At 41.6% G+C, this 24,499-nt stretch overlaps 1 protein-coding gene across 1 annotated transcript in view; it reads right to left on the bottom strand.

Annotated features, from left to right (window-relative positions):
- The window catches only part of PHF2 (PHD finger protein 2), a 289,360-nt gene that overhangs the window by 122,729 nt on the left and 142,132 nt on the right, over positions 1-24,499 (bottom strand). Inside the window, exons 5-10 of the mRNA XM_030206771.1 lie at positions 23,781-23,922; positions 18,188-18,374; positions 11,772-11,934; positions 8,957-9,044; positions 4,829-4,935; positions 1,176-1,267 (exon numbers count right to left, since the gene is read on the bottom strand). Of these exons, the coding sequence (XP_030062631.1) occupies positions 1,176-1,267; positions 4,829-4,935; positions 8,957-9,044; positions 11,772-11,934; positions 18,188-18,374; positions 23,781-23,922 (779 nt within the window). The remainder of the gene's footprint in view (positions 1-1,175; positions 1,268-4,828; positions 4,936-8,956; positions 9,045-11,771; positions 11,935-18,187; positions 18,375-23,780; positions 23,923-24,499) is intronic.

The raw sequence follows: 24,499 nt of genomic DNA, 5'->3' as shown, positions 1-24,499 counted from the left end.
ATTTTTGATTTTCAGGAGTCTGCACATATTTATTATTCAAAGGACAAAACAATGAAGAAATGAGGTGCTAGTGTGTCAGGTACTTATTTCTTAGGCAATGATAGAAATCTAAATTGGTGAAAATTGCCCCAAAACACCCCAAATGTGGCTGCAAAAAAAAAAAAAAAGTCATTCCTGGAGGGAGAAATAGGGCAGGGGGAGAGAATTATTTTGGGGGCATTTATGAATTTACACATACAGCTCACATATTCAAAAATTATGCATGTTAACTGCACGCTGGCAATGAACATAATTTCAGACCCTGTTTTATGATGGGTAACCTTCCACCCATATATTTACATAACAATTTGATTCAATTGAATCTACTATAAAACTCAGGTGTTTTAACTCAAAGCATCTTATTTGCTTTCATTGTGCGTCCAGTCTGTCTTGACTACACTGTAAGGTCCAAGAAAAAGGGCTGTCCATTATACATGGTATCCTGAAAAAACGGGACCCCCACATTTTTCACATAACCCAAAAATGTCCAAATGAAGCAGAAACTTCTGCCTGAAATTCAATGGGTGGCAGTAAGGGCTCTCACCCAAAATGGCCATGTGGTAAAAGGGGGCCTCAGCACGCGTGAAAAACACACGCCGACACCAGCGCAGGCCCCCCTTTTGCCACAGCTTGGTTAAAAGGGGTCCTAAATGTTTAAACAATTGCAAAGCATTTTGAAACTATGTAAGAGGTCCCATTTTTTTCAGGGCACCATGGACATTTCTGTGAAGTGTTGCTTACATCTGGTATGCGCTATACAAATCATTAAGATAACAATAATAATATTCACACCTAAGGTGCCAGCTGGATCCAGATTTGTCTAACAGAGTTGATCCAGTTCTGGGTTTACCCTATTGCATGAAGGGACTTGTAGTCTTGCTTTTCTGAGGGACTGCATGGGGAAATCAGTACTACAAGTCCCTGTATGCAAAGCGGAAAACCTAGGACTGGATCAACCCTATTGGGTGAATCTGGATCCAATTAGCAATCCTATTTGCACCCCACTTTATGCAAGTATCTTCTGTTTGAAAATCAGGTTGTTTTGTGCCTTCTTAAAAGAACATAACTCTGCAATTAAGGGCACAACTGAAAACAAACTCTGGAGAATTCATCTGCCAGGAAGCGAATGTGCCTACCTGCTTTTTCGTCCAAGACCTGAAAGCACTGTTGAGAATTTTTGCTGCCTGGACTAGGTGAGGGGCAGGCTGCTGATCAGATTTGTGCAAAGCTGAAGAAAGAAGAACAAATAACACATTTAAAAAGAGGGAAAGTGGAAACATCCCTGCTGCTTTCATTATAGAAACAATTCATTACATGAACAGAAAGCATCTGATCACTTTAGAAGACTTTAGTTAATGGATATTGACAAATATGTTAATATATTTACAGTGAAAACTATACCACACCTGTTAAAGCTAATTGGGCTAGTAGGAGGGCTATTTTCAATGACCCCACAAAGCATGTAGACCCACAGGTAGCCCAGAAATTTATTTTAAAGGGGAAACGTCCTACAGAGGGGACATCATTTTATAATTAGATGCCTCTATAAGAAGTCCAAAATGACACCTATTATATAAATGCAACACAGGTGTCTTTGTGTATTTATAAAATAGGCTCCCAAATTTAGCCTACCTCGTCCAAAACTTTTACCATATCCATGGGTAAGTTCAAAAGCTTAACAATGCATTGAGTAAAAAAATATTTTTCCTGTTTGTTTTAAATGTACCACTTTCTAACTTCATTGCATGAGCCTTAGTCTCTGTATTTTTGAAACAGTAAATAATTGATTGGTGTTTACCTTCTCCATTCCACTCAGGATTTAAAGATCTCTATATCGCCCCTCAGCCCTCTTAAGCTGAAGAGTCCTAACCTCTTTAGCTTTTCCTCACAGAAGCGTTCTTAATCATTTTGGTTGCCCTTCTCTGTATCTTTTCAAACTGAATGATATATATTTTTAGTTTAATAGTTTATAAAATTTGTTATACCACCTTTCTAAATAATCAAGGTGGTTTACAATAAAATTCAATAAAAAAAAGAAAAGAAAAGAATGCCATTAAAAGATAGGAAAAGCAAAAACATCACAAGAACAAGCACTCAACCTCTCATTCTCAAAGTCTACCCATGTACATCTTAAAACCCTAATCCTTAAAGTTTCCCAAAAGCTTACTGAAAGAAAAATGCTTTCAATTTCCCTACAACTGGATTTGCGAGTGCAACTTAAGTCACGCTAGATAGAGTCTGGGGGATAGGGTCCAATATTCAGCCTGTGGCAATGAGCGCTTTGCTGACTGTCGCTGGTGTTAATCCTGGAAATTCAACGCCAGGCCACATCTGGGCTCTGGCAATGAATGTAAGGTTTTCAGAGCCAGCTAACACTTAGCCAGTTAAATGCGATATTCAGCATAAAGATAGAACTTACTTTTATGAGGTCATATTTATGGGACCTTTTTACTAAGGCGCATAGATGCCTACGCACGTCCAACGTGCATTAAATTGGAATTACCGCGTGCCCCGGGAAGTAATCCCATTTTTGACATGTGTCCAAAATACACAGTACAATTTTTTCTACCTCGTGCCGCTTACCCGGCGGTAATCGGCAGTGTACATGCACGTGAGACCTTACCACTAAGTCAATGGGCACTCTGAAAAATGGACCTGCGTGCGTCCAAAACACGCACCTACACCAGCACAGTCCATTTTTCAACACGCCTTAGTAAAAGGGCACCTGTGTGATTAACCTGGTCAGTTACGTGCTGAATATCAGTGGAGTGGAACAGGTGGATGTGAAGCATCTGTTCACACTTTCCAAAAATAGTAGGACTAGGGGGCATGCGATGAAACTACAGTGTAGTAAATTTAAAACAAATCGGAGAAAGTTTTTCTCCACCCAACGCATAATTAAACTCTGGAATTTGTTGCCGGAGAACGTAGTGAAGGCGGTTAGCTTGGCAGAGTTTAAAAAAGGTTTGGACGGTTTCCTAAAAAGACAAGTCCATAGACTGCTACTAAATGGACTTGGGAAAAATCCACAATTTCGGGAATAACATGTATAGAATGTTTGTGCGTTTGAGAAGCTTGCCAGGTGCCCTTGGCCTGGATTGGCCGCTGTCGGGGACAGGATGCTGGGCTCGATGGACCTTTGGTCTTTTCCCAGTATGGCATTACTTATGTAACCAGCCAAGTGCCGACTCCACCTCTGAAACACCCCCAAAATAGCTCGTTTTCAGTTTGGCACTATCTGCTTATTTTCAGTGGCATTTAACAAGTTAAGTGCCATTGTAAATTAATGGTTATTTATTTATTTAGCACATTTATATCCCACATTTTCCCACTTAGTTGCAGGCTCAATGTGGCTTGCACAGTACCGTAGAGGTAGGCTCCGGTTCAATAATACAAATACACCTAGATTTAGGCGTACTTTATAGAATACGACTAAGCAGTTTTTTCCGCACTGATGTTTCAGGCACCATATATAGAATCTAGTCCTAAATGCACAGTTAACACCCGGAAACAGGCTACCATGCGACTGTGTTAACAGGTTTAGTGGTAGTTTGCCTGTTACCGCACGTTACAGAATTTTTCTGTCAGGGGCCATGGCATGGACAGGGTTGAGATGAAAGAATTAGCTAACGAACATGTTTCACTTACCGCGCATTAACTGGCTAATGCAGAGTTAATATGGAAGCACTTAGCGCCTCCCAAATAGGCGGTGGTAAGTGGTCCCACGTCAACTCTCAAGAGAATAAAAGAGAGGATCCAAAGTACAGCAACCAAGTAAGCACACACACAAAAAAAAGAACAAATGAACCTTCAGGAGCAGGACAATGAAAAGGTCTTTATTAATGAGACCCGACACCGGCCGTGTTTCTGCGACCAATCGCCTGCATCAGGGGGTCACAAAATATTGCAGATTTTCATGTACAGTAATGCAGCCCTGCCGCTGACAAAACACAACAATACAATGCCCGCTCAAAGCGTCGGGAAGTACGCATGTAATAAAGCCAAATATAAGAGTCCAACGCTTTGAGCGGGCATTGTATTGCTGTGTTTTGTCAGTGGCAGGGCTGCATTACTCTACAAGAGAACCTGCAATATTTTGTGACCCCTGATGCAGGCGATTGGTCGCCGAAACACAGCCCGTGTCAGGTCTCATTAAGAAAGAATTTCTTTGTCCTGCTCCTGAAGGTCAATTTGTGCTTTTTTTTGTGTGCTTCCACGTTAACTCACAGCAGGTATCGCATACTAATAGGAACATTAATGCAATAAAAAATACTGGGAACACCCCTTCTTGATGCAGCATTACTTTTGGGCCTGCAGCACGTTAAAAATCCTGTGTTAAGCCCAAAATTAACGTACTTTAGTAAAAGGGCCCCAGAATGTGTGCATATATAACAACTCCATCTCCAGGTCACTCAAACTTATCTTTGAGAAAGCCTACATGCAAATTGCATAACCGTGCAGGCACACATGTCCTTGTGCATCCTTTTTATGCTTGAATTCAGTCGCACTACTTTTTTTTCCAAAATACTTTTCATTCAGCCATTTCTATCTTCAGATGCCATAAAAAAAATAATCTCTCAACAATGTTTAACTGTAGACATTATGTACTGATGAAAAAGCCTTTTTCCATATGTAAAAAAAAGTTTTACATGAAGAAAAAAAATATCATAAAACTACTACCTTAAAGTAATATGCATTTTTACTGTATAATGAATGTGAAGGACGACAAGTAAGCAACGGCACAGATTACCACTTTGGGAAGAGCAAACCTGAATGCCTTCTACCGTACCTTTGAACTTCTCTAAGAGGTACCTTCCCGTATACCAGCAAGCAGTCTCATAGTTTGGAAACTGGGTGAGGCTGACAATTTTCAATCGCCTTTCCACCTCGTACGCTCTGCGATACAAAGCAAACTACAACTCAGAGTAATGAATGGCAGGCAGAACAAAGCAAGGAGAATACTATGAAACCAGGGTTTGGGGAAAATGAAAGTAGCAGTGTTTCCTAATTTTGACATAAATGAGCAGCGAGCACAAGGACAGGCGAAACATACTTAAATAGATATGACCCAGCAAAACCACTTCACCTAAGGGATCCTAAATGGAGAAAAATGCCTACGGAGCCCTTTTACTGAAGTGCAGGGAATTTTTGCATTTATCGCACCTTAATTGCAAACGTTAAGGTGTGGTAAACAAAGGAGGCGTGCCTGCATTTATCACACAGGGCAAATCTTTAAACATTTCTCATTTTAAGCAATGACTGAAAATAGCTGCCCACGTAAAGTGAGTGTGCGACACAAAACCAGAGATGAAACGTGAAGTCACCCAAAGAACAAAGAGGCTGATATTCAAACAAAGTTGAGATTCCTAAATGCGCCTAAGTGACCTGCCTAATTGTGGCACCTAGTCAAACTTAGGGGTCCTTTTACCGAGCTGTGGGAAAAAGGGCCCTGTGGTAGCGTCAGGGGCCATTCTTCCCGCAGCAGGTAAAAAGCCCCTAAAAAAAAATGGCCATGTAGTAAGATTACTCTTACCGTGTGGCCATGTGGTGGAGAAAACTCCTGCGGTAACTGGATAAAACATTTTTGTTGCACCAGAAATGGCATGTGCTCGAAGGGGAACTACCGCCAGCAGTAGTTTCGGGTTGCCACGTGAGGGCCCCTTAGGAATTTACCTTTTCAGCTGAAAACTAACCTAAATTTAGGATTCTAAAACTTAAAATCCAAAATTTAAGGTTATTTATTTATTTACCTAGATTTAGGATTACTAAGTTAGATGCTCAGTGCTGAAAATCAGTATTAACTTTTTTCCTCCTCATTAAATCCAACACCCCATCACCCCACAGATGCTCATCTTTTAGGTCCCTAAATTTAAGGCTTCTAAATTTAGATACTCAGCCCTACTAGATTTTCAAAGGGGCCAATTTAGAAGTTAAACTCTGTAAGGGGTAGTTTACTAAGGTGCATTAAGCAGTTAGCGCAAGTTTTAGCGTGTGCTAACTGGTAGTGCCAGCATGCACTAGTGCCTAGTACACATTAAAAACAAATCGGTGTTTTCAATATCCAGAATTAACAGCTTAGCAGAGAGTGAGCATGGACTAAACAGTACAGTCAGCACTCACAGCACACGCTAACTCCTAAACGTGCATTTAGGAATAAAATTCAGTAAATGGCACCCAAATTTAAGCTCCAAAAAAGATGAGCGCTAAACGCTATTCCGGAGTTGAACAGGTAGAAGTGAAGCGTCTCTTTACGCTTTCCAAAAATACTAGGACTAGGGGGCATGCGATGAAGCTACAATGTAGTAAATTTAAAACGAATCGGAGAAAATGTTTCTTCAATCAACGTGTAATTAAACTCTGGAATTTGTTGCCTGAGAATGTGGTAAAGGCAGTTAGCTTAGCGGAGTTTAAAAAAGGTTTGGACGGCTTCCTAAAGAAAAAGTCCATAGACCATTATTAAATGGACTTGGGGAGAATTCACTATTTCTGGGATTAGCAGTATAGAATGTTTTGTACTTTTTTGGGATCTTGCCAGGCATTTGTGACCTGAATTGGCCACTGTTGGAAACAGGATGCTGGGCTTGATGGACCTTTGGTCTTTCCCAGTATGGAAATACTTATGTACTTATGTAAATGGCACTCTGAGTTGGGCGTCATTTACGGAATAGCGCTTAGTGCCAGGATCCCGTGCCCAATTCAAAACATCAACTGAAACCTGGTGTAAATCCTCACACCTAAAATAAATTCTATGGCAATGCTCGCAAATTCTAGGAATTTCCCTGACCTGCCCATGCCCCCTTTTCAGATCTGTGCATAAAAATTTATGTGTGCATCTTTACACAATACTGACTAGGAAGATGCGAGCTAAATTCAAATTGTTGCCAATTAGTGCCAACTATTGACTGCTGGCACCCAATGATTGGTGACAACCAAACAAAGCGGCGGCACACAAAGTCCCTACGTACACCTGCATGAGAGAGTCTGAAGAGTAGGGCAGATAGACTCTAAGAAAACCAAGGGAGACGTAGGTTCAACAAGGTGATCTTTATTAAAACAACTTAAAAGACAAGTCTTTTAAGTTGTTACAATAAAGACCATCTTGTTGAACCTGCGTCTCCCTTGGTTTTCTGGAACAGCCTATCTACTCTGCTTCTCAGACTCACTCTCTCTCACCCAATGATCGGTGCCGATTGGCTCATTATTCAATTAAAATGCAAGCACAAATTGGGCACACGTCCAAATCTGCACGCACAATTTTGAGTGCCATATATAGAATGTGCGGATTAATGTTGGTTCACCTAATGACATCTCAACAGGTGCATCAATGCTCATCACACCGTGAAGTAACAAGCTTTAGAGACCCTATCTGTTGCTTTTGGCTGTAACCCCATGCTAAGTGCAAAAATCTAGTGCACTTCAGTAAACATGGCCCCAAATTAGCATCTAGACCCTTTGAACGTTGGCCTCATAAGTACTACACAGGAGCTTTTCTTGCTTTAATGGGATGAATTCTGACAATACTTATGATAGGAAAACAGAAATTATAAAAACGCATTTGTTTATAATCAACTGAATTTTCAAGACCCCCACCACCACCACTCCCACTCGGTGAGGAAATCAATAGAAGAATCAAATTATTTGTCTACGGTCACTGTTCAGAACCATGCTAATAATATCACAGCCAATCAAATTCCTGGGCTTCCCTTCTCCATTTTAGAATCCAAAAAAGCAATGCGCAGGATGCTGAAACATACATCCATGGTACGACCATGAAAAGGTCACTAATGGATCGTAAATAAAGCCCTGATGAAGGACGGGTTAGTTCTCAAAAGCTAGTCAGGAATGTACTGTTAATGCAATGCTCTGCTTTATTTTATTCATTGTTTGCTAACCTTTATTTCTCAACAAGACATTAAAAAACCTTAGCAGGTCCTTTTACTAAGGTGCGGTAAAAAGTGGCCTTAGCGCTCCCTTACACAGGTCTTTCCCGCACGTTAAAAGTATTTTTACCACGGCAGTAAAATTGCTGATTTTCTATTTTTTTGTATTAGTAGCCATGCGAGCCTACCATCAACTATTCTGTAGGCAGTAAGGGCTCACATGGTAATACTGCGCTAATCAGTTAACATGCGGCAATGTAGATGCAATAAGGGGCCCTTTTACTAGGTAATACTGCGCTAATCAGTTAACATGCGGTAATGTAGATGCAATAAGGGGCCCTTTTACTAAGATGCGTAGGTGTCTACATGCGTCCAACGCGCGTCAAATTGAAACTACCACCCAGTTACCGCATGCCCCAGGCAGTAATTCCATTTCTGACGTGCGTCCAAAACACGTGATAGAAAATATTTTCTATTTTCTACCGTGTGGCGCTTACCCGGCGGTACTCGGCAGTTTATGCGTGCTGATGCTTACCGCCCGGTTAGCACGTGAGACCTTATTGGCAAGTCAATGGGTGGTGGTAAGGGTCTTAGGCCCAAAATGGACGCGCGCTGGTTTTAATTTTGCCGTATGTCCATTTTCGGCCACAAAAAAGGGCCTTTTTTCCAGGCATGCTGAAAAACGGACATGCGTGCGTCCAAAACAAGCACCTACATCAACGCAGGCCATTTTTCGGCGCACCTTAGTAAAAGGGCCCCTAACTGATTAACACAGAAACGCCCCCAAGATACACCCCCTCAACCAAAAAATAAAAAATCATTTTTAGCAAGTGAGTAGCGAACAGATTCAGAAGTTGCTGCAGGATGCCCGAGTGTGTCCTGCGGTAACCCTTTTAAGCTGTGTAAGCAGGTACTAGAACTTACCGGAGCTTAGTAAAAGGACCCCCCTAGGCAACATTACACATTGTGAAAATTGAAATGTCAAATCATATGGACATAGAGCATATCTAAACAGAACTGTTTGAACAAAAAGGTACCTCATCTGCATTTCAACACTTATGCTATGTAGAAAATGTCCTGCAAAAGCCAGGCAATCGACAGCTGTTAGCATTGCATAAATCCAACCTAAATAAAAAAAGAGTGAGAAAGATCAAATGTGAAAAAGGAAATGGCAGGTTTACAGCACCATGAGTTTGTTCATTTGTTCAAGAAATATTTTCAGGAGAAATAAGTAGTATGAGAAACAGCGTCTTCATTAGCAAATGAAGTAAAAGTTACAGTTTGCTCACACTGGGGAAAACTTTCAAAAGTATGCCTACATGTAACTCTCTGGATACTTTTTCCCTGCAAACTTCACATAAACTTTCAGAGGAAAATTTTCTCTCTTTTATGCCTGCAAAAGCCTTTCAAAATTGCCCTCTTTGGGGCCCATTTACTAAAGTACGGTAGGTTTTGCAGTTACTGCACATTTAACACAAAAGTTAACATGCAATAACTGTTTGTAAAGCCTTTGTGGTAAATGCAGGGTGAGGATTCAGCACCTGCCCTGCATTTACCACACAGGCCACTTACTGCAGTTGGAGATAGCCTGAGAGCAACTGCACCACCTGACCCTTAACATAAAGTGCTGCAGGCCAGCTCTAAATAAATAAATATATAGTTCTGGAACAGCAGCGGCTCTTCTCCCTTCCACATCCCTCCCCTCAATCCTACAATCACACTTAATAACTCCCTAATAGCACCCAAGCCCTACCCCGCACCTCAAAGGCACAAATCAAGACCCCACCCTCCCTCGCATCCCTGGGATAGGAAGCAGGTGTTATCAGGGGATTCTAAAGTGTGGCACAAGGGATCAGGAGAAGGATGCAAAAAAGTGGGGGGGGGGGGGGGGAAGAGAATGCCACCACAACTCCTGTAGCAGTACGCTGTGCAACCAGACTGCTTACTGCAGCTGCACTTATCTCCTGTTGAGGTGGCGAGAAACTCGGGTGCGTTACTGGCAGTCAAGGCGGCTAATGCACAGTACTGACTCATGCACTAGCTGTGACAGCTGGCCACACTTTCACCCGCCCATGTGATGCCATGGCTCCTCCCACTCTCAGCCCCGCATCCGGTGAGATCCATTCTGCTATAATAAGGTCTTGAAGGTCTGGATGCATCGGGAAAGCCTTAGAAGGACCTCTAAGCCCACTCAAGATCGTCGTAGATGGAACTCCTGAAGCTGAAGCAGAAGGCTCCTCAATGGAAAGCACTGTCAATGCCTCAGAAATAGGAGTACTGAGCTCCTCTTTATGAAACAACCTCAGTACTTTGGGGTCATCTCCCTCCTCTAACTGCTCCTTCGCTGCAGGCTCCTCTGAAAAGACCAAAGGCCACATCAGATAAGGAGGGAGAAGCAGAGACAGACCTCCAGGAGTGGACAGATGAGATTAAATGAGATCTCTTAGGAGGCGGAGGGGCAGCGGGGCAAGAAACTGAAATACCCTGCAGTGACTCTGACTGGTAAATAGGTCTGGTATAAGACCAATATAAATGCCAGAGAAAACAAAGATCCCGATGCAGCTGAATGCTCTGTCGGGCCCAGAGGTTGTAAAATGGCAGCTGTGCTCTATGTGTGATCAGACAGAGGTTGTTCCTCACTGCCAGTCGGCCCCGACAAAATGGCGGCCGTTCCTGCACTCTCCTTTATCAAACTGCGCACTGGCCCTGTCGAGAGACCGAAGTCCACGGCATATTCTAATATCTGAAGATGAACTGCCGCAGACTGTTTCCCTCACGTCCCATGGGATTCCCGACTTGCACGCACTGCAATGCCCCGACACCGGCCAATGGGTTCCACAGTGGGAAAACTGCTTAACTGCCTCTGCAGGAGTCACCACTCACCCCAACTGGCACAAACGCAGCACAACAGAATACCAAGTGGTGAGTCAGGATCCCTCCCCCCTTGCAAACGTCAAGTGGTTTTGAGGCAAAGTTTAGTGGGACTTATCACTGCCTGCTATTCCCCCCAAGCTCACAGTCTCCACAAGTGTTAGTAAAGAAGAAAAAGATTCAGGACTGATACTCTGTCCAAAGCTCTCCAGTAAACCTCTTTCCTTCTACTTTCTTTTTTTATTTAAGGTTGTTGTGCTGGAAAAAGAAAGCTCCACAGGAAACAAGGAAGAGGTGAAGGGAGGGAAGAAGTAAATTTGCAGAGCACCACATACAAGGATCTGAAGACCTCCAGATATAACTCTGAAGGCTCAAGCCACCTGCTAAGCTCAACTGGGGATCACCTGACCAATTGGGCCAGGAGCAAATCAGTCAGAACCAGAAGCTGAAAAGAGTGTCCATCCACCTGCTGGAGATAGAAAATACTGAGCAGCTGGACTGGATGCCAAGAGAGAAATGTCTCAGCTCAGTTCTCTATCTCCACCTGCTGACTGATAGACACAACTATCCCCATAGGTTTGTGGAACAGTGGGAAGCTACGCAATGGAATTTGCAGTTACCAAGCGTCAGTTGCAAAAATTAAGGCAATAACTGCAGAGCTTCTGCTGTAGCTGCTGGGAGTATGCCTAGCATCTTCTCATACAATAAGCAGAGAGAAACATGTAACACTACTTGCTGAGGTGTTCTTATCTGCGTCATCTGCTGCATTAACAGTTAAAGTACAGCAACTTACAGTTCATTAACTGCAAGGTTACATCCATGTCCTATTTCCTACCCTTTTCCACTCTATGCATGCATTCAGTGCATGATGCATTTAAAATTCCACAGAACTGTATTACGTTCTGACTTATGTTAATATGATATTTGCACATCTCAAGCTATCCTCTCACCCTGTTTCATTCTGCCTCATTTTCATCTCACCTGTAGGGATAAATAGGGTTTGTCCTTGTTTAACAGTGCACTTATAGCACTTATCCACTTGATCTGCAAAAAACATCTCACTGTGATTGGACGCGGATCGCCACCGTTCATACAAAGAGATATTTGCAGAGGCAGGTTTGATCAGATAGAATATTGTTTCTCCCTAAATTAGAAAACATAGCATTAGTGAAACAAAAAACACCAGAACTCCTTAACTAAGCAAAACCCCATTGAACTACAGTATTATACATAATATCTTTTCACAGGCAGCTAAAAGACTTGAGGCACATTTACTAATTTGGGCTACCACATTAGTGTGTGCTGATGCGGTAAATTAATGTTATTAATAAACAGGTAGAACTGCACAAAATAGGACCTCCAATAAATAATGTGTGTTAATGTCTATTAGTGCAGGCTAACTTGGTAGCGTATTTTAGCAAATCTAGCCCTTAAACAGATATGTTATAGTTACGGTCCATTTTTGTGAAGCAGTAAAATTGCTTCATGAATATGTACTGTAGCTATTTTAAATGAGGTTTCATTGCAGTCCTACCTGACCAAGTAACGATTACTCACCGAAAGTGAAGATCTGGCATTTAGTTCAAGGAAAATTCACATGGTGAGCCACACAATTTTCATTAATACATGCTACCCTTAACTAACCTCCCCCTCCTTCCCACCCCATCTACACATTCCCCAGCATTCAATATTACACATAACACATGATCCTCCTCTGCCCTGCCGTCCCCTCCGTGTGCTGCGATTCTGGCCTCCCCTCCATGTCCAGTGATTCTCCTCTGCACTGCCCTCCCCTCCGTATCCCAGGATTCTGGCCTCGCCTCCATGTCCTGCAATTCTGGCCTCCCCTCCATGTCCAGCGATTGTCCTGTACTCTGCCCTCTCCTCCGTGTCCCGTGATTCTCTCCTCTCCTCCTATCCCATCCATGTCCATCGGTTCTCCTCTGCCCTGGCCTCCCCTCCATGTCCAGCGATTGTCATCTGCCCTTGCCTCCCCTCTATGTCCAGCGATTTTCCTCTGCCCTGCCCTCCCATGTCCCACGATTCTCCCCTCACCTCCCATCTCCTCCATGTCTAGCGATTCTCCTTTGCCCTGCCCTCCCATCCGTGCCCCGCGATTCTATCCTCTCATCCCATCCATGTTGATCTCCTCTGCCCTGCCCTCTCCTCCCCTCCATGTCCCTCGATTCTGTCCTCCCCTCCATGTCCAGCATTCCATTGCCTTCACTTGTCTTGCTTGCATTCGTAACATCCTGATGTCAGCTCGCCTCCAGCATTCCCTTCCCTCTCACTGTTCCGCCCTCTGACGTCATTTCATCTTTACGCAAGAGCGGGACAGTGAGAGGGAATGGAACGCTGGAGGCTTGCTGACATCAGGATGTTACAACCAGACAGCCAGACAGCCATGGAACGCTGATGGTACAAATTATTATATTAGATGTTCCTAGATCTGCCCCACCTTGTCCTTCTGCCACCAAAATTGAAAACAATGAAGAAGCTCCCTGCAGCTATCTGTTCACCAATCAATGCCATGACATGGCCAGCTCCAGCCACCTTGTACTCTCCCCTCTCATACCACTTCTCCATATGCTTAAGAGGAAAGCAGATACCAATAGGCAATAGCCCTAAGTGATGTCAGCCACTAGGTAAAGCCATCTTGGAACCAGAATCTGGGATAGGAATGCAGAGTGCCAACGTCATCAGGCCTTAACGACCACTACACACCAAGGGCCCGGTTTACTAATGCGCATTAGTGTTTTTTAACATGCCTAAAATTAGCGCGCTAACCGTGTAGGCACCTATAGATGATATTGCAGGCATGTACACAGTTAACACGCGTACATGGTTAAAGCGCCATAGCGCAGCTTAGTAACAGGGCCCCAAATGTTATCATCAGGCTAATCATTGGATATTAGAGTCCAGGGAAGCACCATATAAAAATAAAACTGCAATATTCTGCAGACCAGGATAGTGAATGAAAGCCAGGGGAATCTGGGTAGTTTACAAACTATTATATAAGGCTTCCTTTCATTATTACAAGAAATCTCCATGCAGCCAAAAGGGGCTGAGCTCTGTAAAAGCGTGCAGTGCAGCAGCTAGAACAACACATTTAATGACATTAAGTGAACAGTAATGATATCTAACACTTCCATTTTTCTTTCTTTGTGTTCGCTAATGCCAGTAAAAGCCATACAAGCCTTTTACTATACGGTCTATTAATCCCAGCTGCAAGAGAAGGAACTGGAGGCCATAAACAATATTTAAAGCAAATGTACTATTTTTTTTTTTTATTAGTTTTATTTAAGATTTTAACAGATTATTACAAGAACACTTGTAAATGAAAAAATGAGAAAAGTATACATATTTTTCATAGGAAAATCAATATATAGAAAACTACTTAATCTCATCCATTCAGTCCACAATTTGGGGGAAAAAAAAAACAAGGTACAATTCCAGGAAAATAATTTTTTCATGAATACAAGATCAAGAAAAAAAAAAGAAGAGAACATAACATGCCTTATATTCCTTTTACGGAGTAGATTGTAGACAAAGCCTGGAATTGCTGACTAGGACTAGCCGCTAACATTAGAATCAAGAAATTATTCAGCTGACATGCATCTAGAAAATATATTTGACTGAACTAACTTTATCACGCATTTACATGGAAAGTTTAACCAGAATAAACCTCCTAACTGTAAGACCCTTGGACGGAGTTTCAGAAACGCTTGACGTCTCCTTTGTGTAACTCTGGCTATATCCGGAAATATTCTAATTTTTGTATTCATAAAGAGATCATCTCTATGGCGAAAAAATTGTTTAAGAACCCAATCACGGTCGGGTTCTAACACAAAGGAGACAATCAATGTTGCAGGGATCGTTGTCATTTCTTCTTTTTGAAGTTCTTGTGTTAAATTCAGCATGTCGAATGAAGCATCAGGTCTTTGTTCTGGTTGGTCCACTACACCCTTTTGTTTCTCAATTTTATATGGAGGCAAATAATAAATTTTAGAAATCGGAGGGTATGCTTGTTCTGGAATCTTTAGTATTTCTGATAAATATTTTTTAAACATTATTAGTGGAGCCATTTGAATAGTTTTTGGAAAATTAATCAACCTAAGAGTTTTAGCTCTTAGTTGATTTTCCAAATTTTCAGTCTTTTGGTGCAAAATAATGTTCTCTTTTATCAAGTTGGATTGTATTTGTTGTGAAGTTTTTAGAGCTTCATTACATGAAATTAAAGTTTTTTCGGTGTTACTCATTCTGGTTTCTAAAACTTCAATTTTTTCCAAAGGCATCTGGGTTACCTGTAGCACCTGAGATATCTTCTGTGTAAAAGAGTTCTCAAGTCCCACCAAGGCTTCCCAAATCGAATCAAGAGTTATATTCCCAGGTTTAGTAGGCAAAAATGACTTACTGGGTATAGCAAGCTCAGTCAAAACTTTCTTCATTGTCTGCTCCTTGGTCCCAGCCAGCAATTCCCTAGGACTTGCTCCTCCGACTTCCACAACCGGTAGTTCCTGGTCTGCTGCAGTTCCCTCAGCTGAATGCACTTCCAGGTCAGAGACACTGGGTGCTTCCTGCCCCTGCTGTAGACCCCTTGCCGGCATCATCGGAGGACTCCGCTGCTCGGGGCTGAAGGTGATGTCGGCCTCAAGCTGAGGGAGCAAAGAACCTCCCATTGCTCCCTCCTGCAGCGAGGAATCTTGCCCCGGAATTCTCACCGGCAGCGCGAAACGGTCCATCGGTCCCGAAGTCACGGCAGCTGTGGAGGGAGTCACCCGCTGCCTGCCCCTCCGTTTTGGCATCGCAAACAAGGTAAAAAAGAATTTTTTTTCAAAGGATTGAGGGGAAACGGGTAACGAGCCGTCTGGCTAGCGTTCCCTTCCGGACGCCATCTTGTTTTTTTTTCTCTCCGACACTCGCAAATGTACTATTTTTACAATTATTTTATTTACAGTTTTTCAGGGCCACTGTCAATTTGATCCACTAGATGCTTCTTTATGACCACCTATTATATTCACAGAAACTGGCGTTAAGACCACTAATGTCGTTTCACGTAAGCCACTCATTAGCTTCACGTTCATGGTTATAAAATGTATTTCACTTAAAAGGTATTTTATAACAAAGTGCATATGTATCTTATAACATTACCACCCTGGAAGCTGCCACAGAATGTTATACTTGCTTCAAGTTAGGCGCAACTGTGGAGCCCTTTTACTCCGCATGCTGAAATCTGGGCTTGACCGCAGTCTAAACTGGAACTCTCTCATGCATGTAAGCCCAGATTAGGGGCCCTTTTATCAAGGTGCGGTAGGGTTACCGTATGGGTAGCACGCAGCAAAACAGTAACGACCGTCAGGCACACACAGGGCGCCCTGTGGTAGTTCTGTTAGGCACCTGCCGTTTCGCACATTAGAAAATCATTTCTAGTTTCTAGCGCAAGGGGCGGTAATGGCCACGTGCTAATTTGGAATTAGTTGAGGCCATTAATGGAAGAAATTGTAATTTGGCGATTTTATAGCCACACTAAAAAGTGGCTGGAGTGTGTGGGAACCCACGCATTAAAACTACCGCCAGCCACGTCTAGCACAGCTTAGTAAAAGGACCCCTGAATGCAGTACTTTTTTTTCGGAATTTCAGGTTGTGCACTAATGTTCACATTAGAACACAATGCCTGTAAAAGTTACATGGGAACCTTTGGTCCTCCCAGACTCCATTCCATTTATCTTGCTGCACCATATGCCTGGAATAGACTTCCTGAGCCGGTACATCAAGCTCCAACTCTGACCGTCTTCAAATCTAAACTAAAAGCCCACCTTTTTGATGCTGCTTTTAACTCCTAACTCTTATTCATTTGTTCAGAAGCCTTATTTTATCATCCTCACTTTAATATTCCTTTATCTCTTGTTTGTCCTGTTTGTCCTAATTAGATTGTAAGCTCTGTCGAGCAGGGACTGTCTCTTCTTCATTTTCAAGTGTACCACGCTGCGTGCGTCTAGTAGCACTATAGAAATGATAAGTAGTAGTAGTAGTCTTGGGATTCCGGAATCTTGCTACTCTTTAGGATTCTGCACGGAATCTTGCTACTCTTTGTCCTTATCCCTTATTTGTTCTGTTTGTCTGTCCTAATTAGATTGTAAGCTCTGTCGAGCAGGGACTGCCTCTTCATGTTCAGGTGTACAGCACTGCGTACGTCTAGTAGCACTATAGAAATGATAAGTAGTAGTAGTAGTCTTGGGATTCCGGAATCTTGCTACTCTTTAGGATTCTGCACAGAATCTTGCTACTCTTTGTCCTTATCCCTTATTTGTTCTGTTTGTCTGTCCTAATTAGATTGTAAACTCTGTCGAGCAGGGACTGCCTCTTCATGTTCAGGTGTACAGCACTGCGTACATCTAGTAGCGCTATAGAAATGATGAGTAGTAGTAGTAGTATTTAAGAGACAGTAAGTGCTCTCGCATTAACTTTGTGTTAGCCATTCTCTGCCCATGGCACGCCCCTCCAAAAAATAAATTTTAAAATAGCTAATGTGCCAATTAGCACATGCAAGCAGGCAAATAGGTTAAGGGGACCTTTTGCTAAGCTGCGGCAAAAAGGGGCCTGTGCTAGCATCGGCACGTTTTTTTGATGCGCACTGAGGCCCCCCCTCTTACCACAGCAGGTAAAATGCTACCTATTTTTGATGAAAAGAAATGGTCGTGCGATAAGTGAACTACTTACCGCACGGCCATTTCGGTGGGGAGCCCTTACTGTCACTCATTAAGATGGCGGTAGGGGCTCCCGCGCTAACCCGGCAGTTACTGGGCAGTCCACAGTGCTGCCCAATTACTACCGGTTAAGTTCCAGTGCTACAAAAATTGAAAAAGTTCCTTTAGAGCCGAAGATGGCGTGCGCTGGGGTGATAACTACAGCGTGCGGCAAAACACGCACAAACCCTTTAATAAAAGGACCCCTAAGTGCACTTTAGGGCTTGACACTCTTTAGTAAAAGGGACCCTGTGTGTGTGCACACACCAGTCAGACTTAGCACATGTATAATTTATAAGATATATGCTTAAATGCTAATCCTGACCCCGCTCCACCCTGGAGAACACCTATATATATAAATAATCACCCCTTTATAAAATTGCCTTCATAATACCACTGACACCACAGGACCAGCTTAAAAAATAAGTCAATCATCAAAAGCACATCACGTTCAGGTTTAACAAAATATTTTTATGAGAGTGGGTTAGGGTTGACAACTCACAGCATATGATTTAGACATTCTGATCTCATCGCATTTTTCCAAAAGTATCTTCAAAACATTGTGAGCTCAATGGTCTTTACTTTCCATTGTATTCTAGGTTTTTTCCTTAGATATGGTTAAGATGAAGATTTGGTAGTATTAATGCTTACTTTCAATATATGGTACCAAGCTGACGCCCCTCCTGAGTCTATGTGGAAGTCTGTGTAGCTGTCCTTCACACATATCAGACAATATTTCGTTACTTTGGGTTTTGCCAACAAAGCATCATCGGGCCAATAATTTTCCACCCAGGATAGTTTTTTAACTATGTCAGGAGCTTCCACAAAATTGGACATTCTGTTAAAAAAAAAAAAAACTTTAATAATATTTCAAACATGTCAAATAACTTTTGCATTTTCAATTCCATTTTATATTTTTACATTTTCTGTATAGCAGAGATTTTAGAAAGAAGAACATGAATATTGATTATATTATGCATACAGGGTAGGCTTGTTTCAATTTTGAAACAGCGATCGATGCTCGAAGGAAATCAAATGCAAATGAAATGCATCTTTTTGCTTTGTTCCATTATGATAGAAGAACGTCCAAGTTTTAGGAACGCCCAAATACCACCCCTAACACACCCCCTTGTGATTTGGACGCACTGCAGAGAAAAACATCTCAAATCTGAGTTTCAAAAATTATACAGTACTTATGAACTACAAATGTAGAACAGAACAAAGTTTACAAAATGCCTCTTTATGCTATTTTTGAGACGTTTTTCTCTTTTGAAAATGAGCCCCTATATTGTTTTGGGGAGGATGGAAAGCCTTTTTCAGAGAAGCTATCGTAGCCTGTATAGTTTGAAGGAAGAGAAGCATCGATAAGCAAATATTGGAATTACCTGACTCTTCTTCCCCCTTTCCCTCTCTAAGTTCCCCCCAACTGTTTCCTACCATACATATCCCTCATTATACCACAATATCACTTTGTAATTATTCATACTATGTATTTGTTCAAACCGTAATCGGCTAACACCGGTAACGGTTATATGTAAGCCACATTGAGCCTGCAAAAGGTGGGAAAATGTGGGATACAAATGTAACAAATAATAATAATAATAATTAGAGGTTCAGCTTAAGAGGGAGAAGAAAGTATTGGTGGAGGGTCCTACGCAGAGGGGTAGAATGAGTTGTTGGCTAAAAATGCCCATTCTTTGAACTCACTGCTGCCCTTGAGAACCAAGAGGTGAGTGACAACTTTAAAACACAAAGCCAAGGAGGCTCCTGGCAAGGCTGGCACACAACTGGAGTGTGGGGGGAAGGGGGAATTCACTGCACGGTTGAGAGAAGGATCTGGAGATTGTTAGGTGCTCTGCTATGAAGTCTAACACTATTTTCTGTGAGTTTTATCAAGAATTATATAAATTTGAAGATGTAGACAGTGGGGATCTGAGGCGTTTTCAACAGTTGAAGTTGTGTAAGTTTCAGGTGAATCAGCTTGACCTTTTAAATGCACCCATCATCTACGGGTGCTGAGTCCTAGAGGGCGTAGTCTGCTTCTCAATAGGATATTGTAAAAGACCCCCCCCCCCCTGAGTTTCAGCAAAGGGGATGCATCAGAATATCTGTTGTGAGTAGTCGTGACCAATATTCAGGCTCACCACTGAAACCGGAGGGACTTACAAATCACTAACCTCGCCACCTACTCTCAAAGAGTGTGTGGGGAAAATAAACTAAAGTTAGATTTTTCCTGTGTTAGTAAGCACAAATTCAAATCTTTGGTTTAACAAATGCAGCATTTATTTGCATGTATTAAAATAACCATTTAAGTACTATCACTCTGCATAAAATGTCTATTCTTTACAAAATATTTCAACTATACATAACCATGTGAACACTTGTATGATTTTACTTCATTACAGAACTGTGTCCCACCCACAACCAGCTAGACGCCTATCAGATAAGTACATATATCATTAAAACACTTAAAATATTCAAATCTCCCTTTCCTTCCCTTTTTCAAACTATAACATGTAAAATCACCCTGCAAGAAAATGATTCTTTGTGGGGGGAAGGGTCTCTTCCTTTTTCAGTCACTTAGCTGCACGGCAAGCTTCAGATAGAGCAATTGCTTTCTTGCGTGGGGGCCCAGACGATCGCTGTAATATTCTCCTTCCCTTCCGTATTCTTCTTCCTAAACCTCACACTCTTTAAAAAAAATAACTGGAAGCAAAACCTTATCTTCCTATCAGTTCTCAGCAACCTCAGTGGGAATTTTAATCAGGACTTAAATACTGTGGTCAGCTTTTCTAATTAAAATAAATTTAATTAAATATTCCCTTCTAAACACCTATACTGTACTGAAGCTCCCTAATCTGAGGCGCTGCACTGTTTTGGTTGTCACTCACTCTACACCAGGTTCTATTTTCATTCAGGCAGTGAACATTCTATTCCGCTCTCTCTTGGTACATTGGATACAAAAAAAACCCTCATAAACCATTTTACTCTTTTTTTTTAAATTTTAAATAAATGTTTTTCTCCCTTTTCACATCCAACCTCATTCAATCCCCCCTTCTGCTCACTCAAACCCAATCACCATTTGGCTTTCATTCTCTGTCAACCATCAACTCCCTTTACTTTATCTCAAACAGATTCTCCTGCACTTTCCCTTATTACCACACCTTTACTATACTCATTCACACACCTCAGTTCTGAGAATCCTATTTTTACCCTCAATTTATTCTCAGTTTTTCACCAGCACTCAGAGCTCAATCAGACATCACCTTTCCCCATCAAAGCAGCAAACTCCTCTAAACTGCCACTAACACCCGTTTCCTAGGAAACCCAGCCTTGGCTTGCCATTCCGAGCACTCCCCAGACAATCCCAAGCCTTTTTCAGAATTCCAAACCTTCCTGCTGACCAACGGAATGTTGGTCAGCCCTACTAAATCCCTATTATTAATACCTGCTCCAGCCTGTCCTGCTTCTCTAACCTGCAGGACTCCTTCTGAATGGCCAGAATCAGCCACAACTACCCAGCACTGCCAGTTCATCATCTTCTGGGGCCCAGACACACCCCAGAAAACCCAGGTAAGTATTTATTTATTTTTTTTCCATTAACCCTTAGTTACAATATAGCATAAAGTTCCAGAGTAACTGTCTGGATTTCCTTCGGTACACACACAGATTAGTTAATAGTCTTCCTCAGGAGGGTGGGCGGGAGGGTTTTCCCGGGCTAACAGGAATACAAGCTCAAGAGGATAAGGAAGGAAAGGTGGCTTGGGAGAACTTTGTTTACCAGTGAGCTTGCGGTAATAAGTTAGGGGAGAATTTGGGGATGTAGGAGGGGGGATAATGGGAGGGGGGAAATATGTAATGATGATAAGTGCAGAAGTAATCCTACTAAAGGATTGTGGGGGGAAGGGGGTGGGGAGAAAAGTATAAAAGTATGACGAAGGATGACTTCACATGGGTTTAGTATGGTTGTATTGAGTTTATCAACTTGGAATATTAGATCTGCATAACCTGTACTTTGTGCCTTATCGTCAATAAAAAAACGTGTTAACATAAATGCACCTATCATATGCAAAGGAGAGTAAAACCTGTGCAGAGAGTTCTACAGGATTCTCAGAGACCGTATCACCCTGGCATTAAAGGAGATGTATGCAGAGGCACTGTGGGAGATGGAGTTCCCTAGAGCAATTATGGCTGAGTTGGGGAAGGACCCTTTGACCAAGCTATTTGTAGCCAACAGCTTTTATAATTGTTGTTATGGTTACTGCCCAATTAACACCTGTTGCTATGGATAATAGCAACCTGTGGTTAACTATCAAAATCTACCCTTTAAAATCTCAACAGTAACTTCTAAGGATGTGATATATTAACACACTAAGTTCAATTTTATTATTCTTTCCAAACCAACAGAATGTTTGTACCAGTCCATTCACAGCATCTCCCCTCTTCTCATCTCTAGTCTAGTGTGAAGCCACTGGCAGAGGCAACACAGATACACACAGACGAACGTAGAGGGTTTGAAAAGAATTCCATGAGGCATGCCCCGCATGCTTTCCCCCTTGTTCAGTCAGCAGAGCGTGGAAAATGTGCAGAGAGTATGAAGACTTTTAAAGGCATTTGAGAGAGAGAAATGCAAAGACACAAACAAGAAGTACGAGCTGTGCTAGAAGAAGATGCATTTGTAGCTGGAGACTGTGCATACAAAGAAAGCATTTCTTTACAACAAGGCTGGTAGATGCACAGAACAGTCATTCAGTGGAAGTGTCAGGGACAAAAGTATTCTCAAAATTCAAAAAGGCATAAGACAGGCACATAGAAACTGTAATGGTATGACATCAAAAGGTAAAGCTGAATATACCGGGTAGAGAAAAAAAACCAGCAGGCTAGATTGATCTGACAGTTTTATTGAATGCCAATTTCTATGTTCCTGCAGCTTCTTTGAAACAGGGGATGCAATGTTTACTTGCAGGATTTTCAACACTGATTTTTCTTGAGCTTCCAGAGCACAGAAATTTCTATAAAGGTAGAAGCAATTCTTAAATAATCTTGATAATTCAATATATCTGCTTGTTTAACTTTCTATTATGTTATTCACGGTCTTTATGTAACACTAATTGTCTATTTTCTAATCTATTATCCACCAAGAACGATATATTGTAAGCCACATTGAGCCTGCAAAAAGGTGGGAAAATGTGGGATACATATTTATTTATTGCATTTGTATCTTACTATACCAACCTTCAGAAAGCACAATAGTTAACCCCCCTGTTTACAAAAGCAGCTCTAGCGGCTTCCGGTGCGCTAATGCGTTGCCGCACGGCTTTGTAAACAGGGAGTTAAATGAGTGAAATGGTTTTCCTCATTGAATGTGCATAAAACAGTTTAATTATCTGTTTATATAAATGTATACGATGATATTTACAATTAACAGGTATACAAACAAAATTGTGCAATACAGAACTCTAATATACAGTACTTACGAACTACAAATGTAGAACAGAACAAAGTTTACTAGTTTCCCTTTATACAGCACTATGGCTAAAAGATGTTTTCAAGTTTATTAGGAGAGGACTCAATACCATCTGAGCTCACTAGAAATAGAAGAAAACTGAACCAGGCATTAAACAAGGATCTCAAACACTAGTTTCCAGGGGCCACAAAGGGGTCTGGTATTCCAGCTATCTACTGAATGTGCATGAAATGACGCTGATGATGAATAGCCACTGAAAATAAAACCTGTTCTGTGACCCTCAAAGAGCGAGAGTTTTAGGCCACTGCGAGACAAAAGAGTGGCAAGCACAATTAATATTAATACAATAAAGCATGGTAAGGTGGACAAGCTAAATAACACATAAGTCATTGGTAACACTGTGAACCATTCATGCTTTCAAGCTCCCATGTGATTAACAGAATGGGAACTGTCTAAAAGTGTTCCCTAGGGGACGATGGATATGGAAACCGAGTTCAAGAAGTTCTACATGAGTTACTTCCTCGACCACATGGACTTGTAGTCTAAGTTGTATCTGCGACAATGGAAGGTAAAGAGGCTTGCCCAAGGTCATAAAGAGTGTCAGTGGGTCAAAGTACTTCTCCACTCAATGATTAGTTGGCAGATTTGTTGAAGTAAATCAATAAAATAAACTTGAGTTGGTTAGAAGTGTTTTGGAAGAGAATAAGCTTACATAAGGTAAACAACAAACAAAATTTTCCAATTAGAGTACAACGGTAATGCTGTCATAAGTCTTACCTTGTATCTGAAAATTCTAGGTTGATGACATTGAGAACTCTTTTTCTATTGGTGCTGTAGTAGTAATCGACAAATTCTTTTAACTTCATCTTACATTCCTTCTGCTTGGTAACGTCAGTGACATCTACTACTCTCTCGGGGCCTGAGAAATTAATAGCGAGTGTTAATTTTTACCTAAGAGGGCGCAAATAGGGCAGTATATGCCACGTATCAATACAGACAGAGCTTTCCTGAGAGATATCTTCCTTCATATCTTTAAGTCTGCTGAGTTATTCTTCACACACGTCTACCAACAAAGAAATACCTTCCACACATCATAGGCTTCCTCATCCAGTTTCTGGCATTCTACTTCTTAGTTTAGTAACAATAATAAATTCTAAGAATTCACATATTTAATGTAAAATAAATTCTACTGTAAGCTGTATATTTTTCAGGAAATTTGGTTGGCTTAGGCTTATTCCTAATCTAACTTCTTGAAAAAAGGGTACATTCTCCATCTGATAAAATAACAAACTGAATTACAGCATAACTGTGCATCTATGCTAAGACAGGTCTAATACAGCAAATTGGTACTCTTTGTTCCATATATCCTTGCACGAGATCTATTTAGGAAAAAAAATATACCACCACTAGAACCTTTCTTTACCTTCTTGCCAGAACACTAAGGGGCCCTTTTACGAAGCTGCGACAAAAAATGGCCTTAGCGCACCCTTACGTGG

The sequence above is a fragment of the Microcaecilia unicolor genome, chromosome 6, assembly GCF_901765095.1.
Source record: "Microcaecilia unicolor chromosome 6, aMicUni1.1, whole genome shotgun sequence".
Taxonomy (NCBI): Eukaryota; Metazoa; Chordata; class Amphibia; order Gymnophiona; family Siphonopidae; genus Microcaecilia; species Microcaecilia unicolor.
The sequence above is the reverse complement of the archived record's forward strand: the minus strand, read 5'-3'. Positions and strand labels throughout refer to the sequence as shown.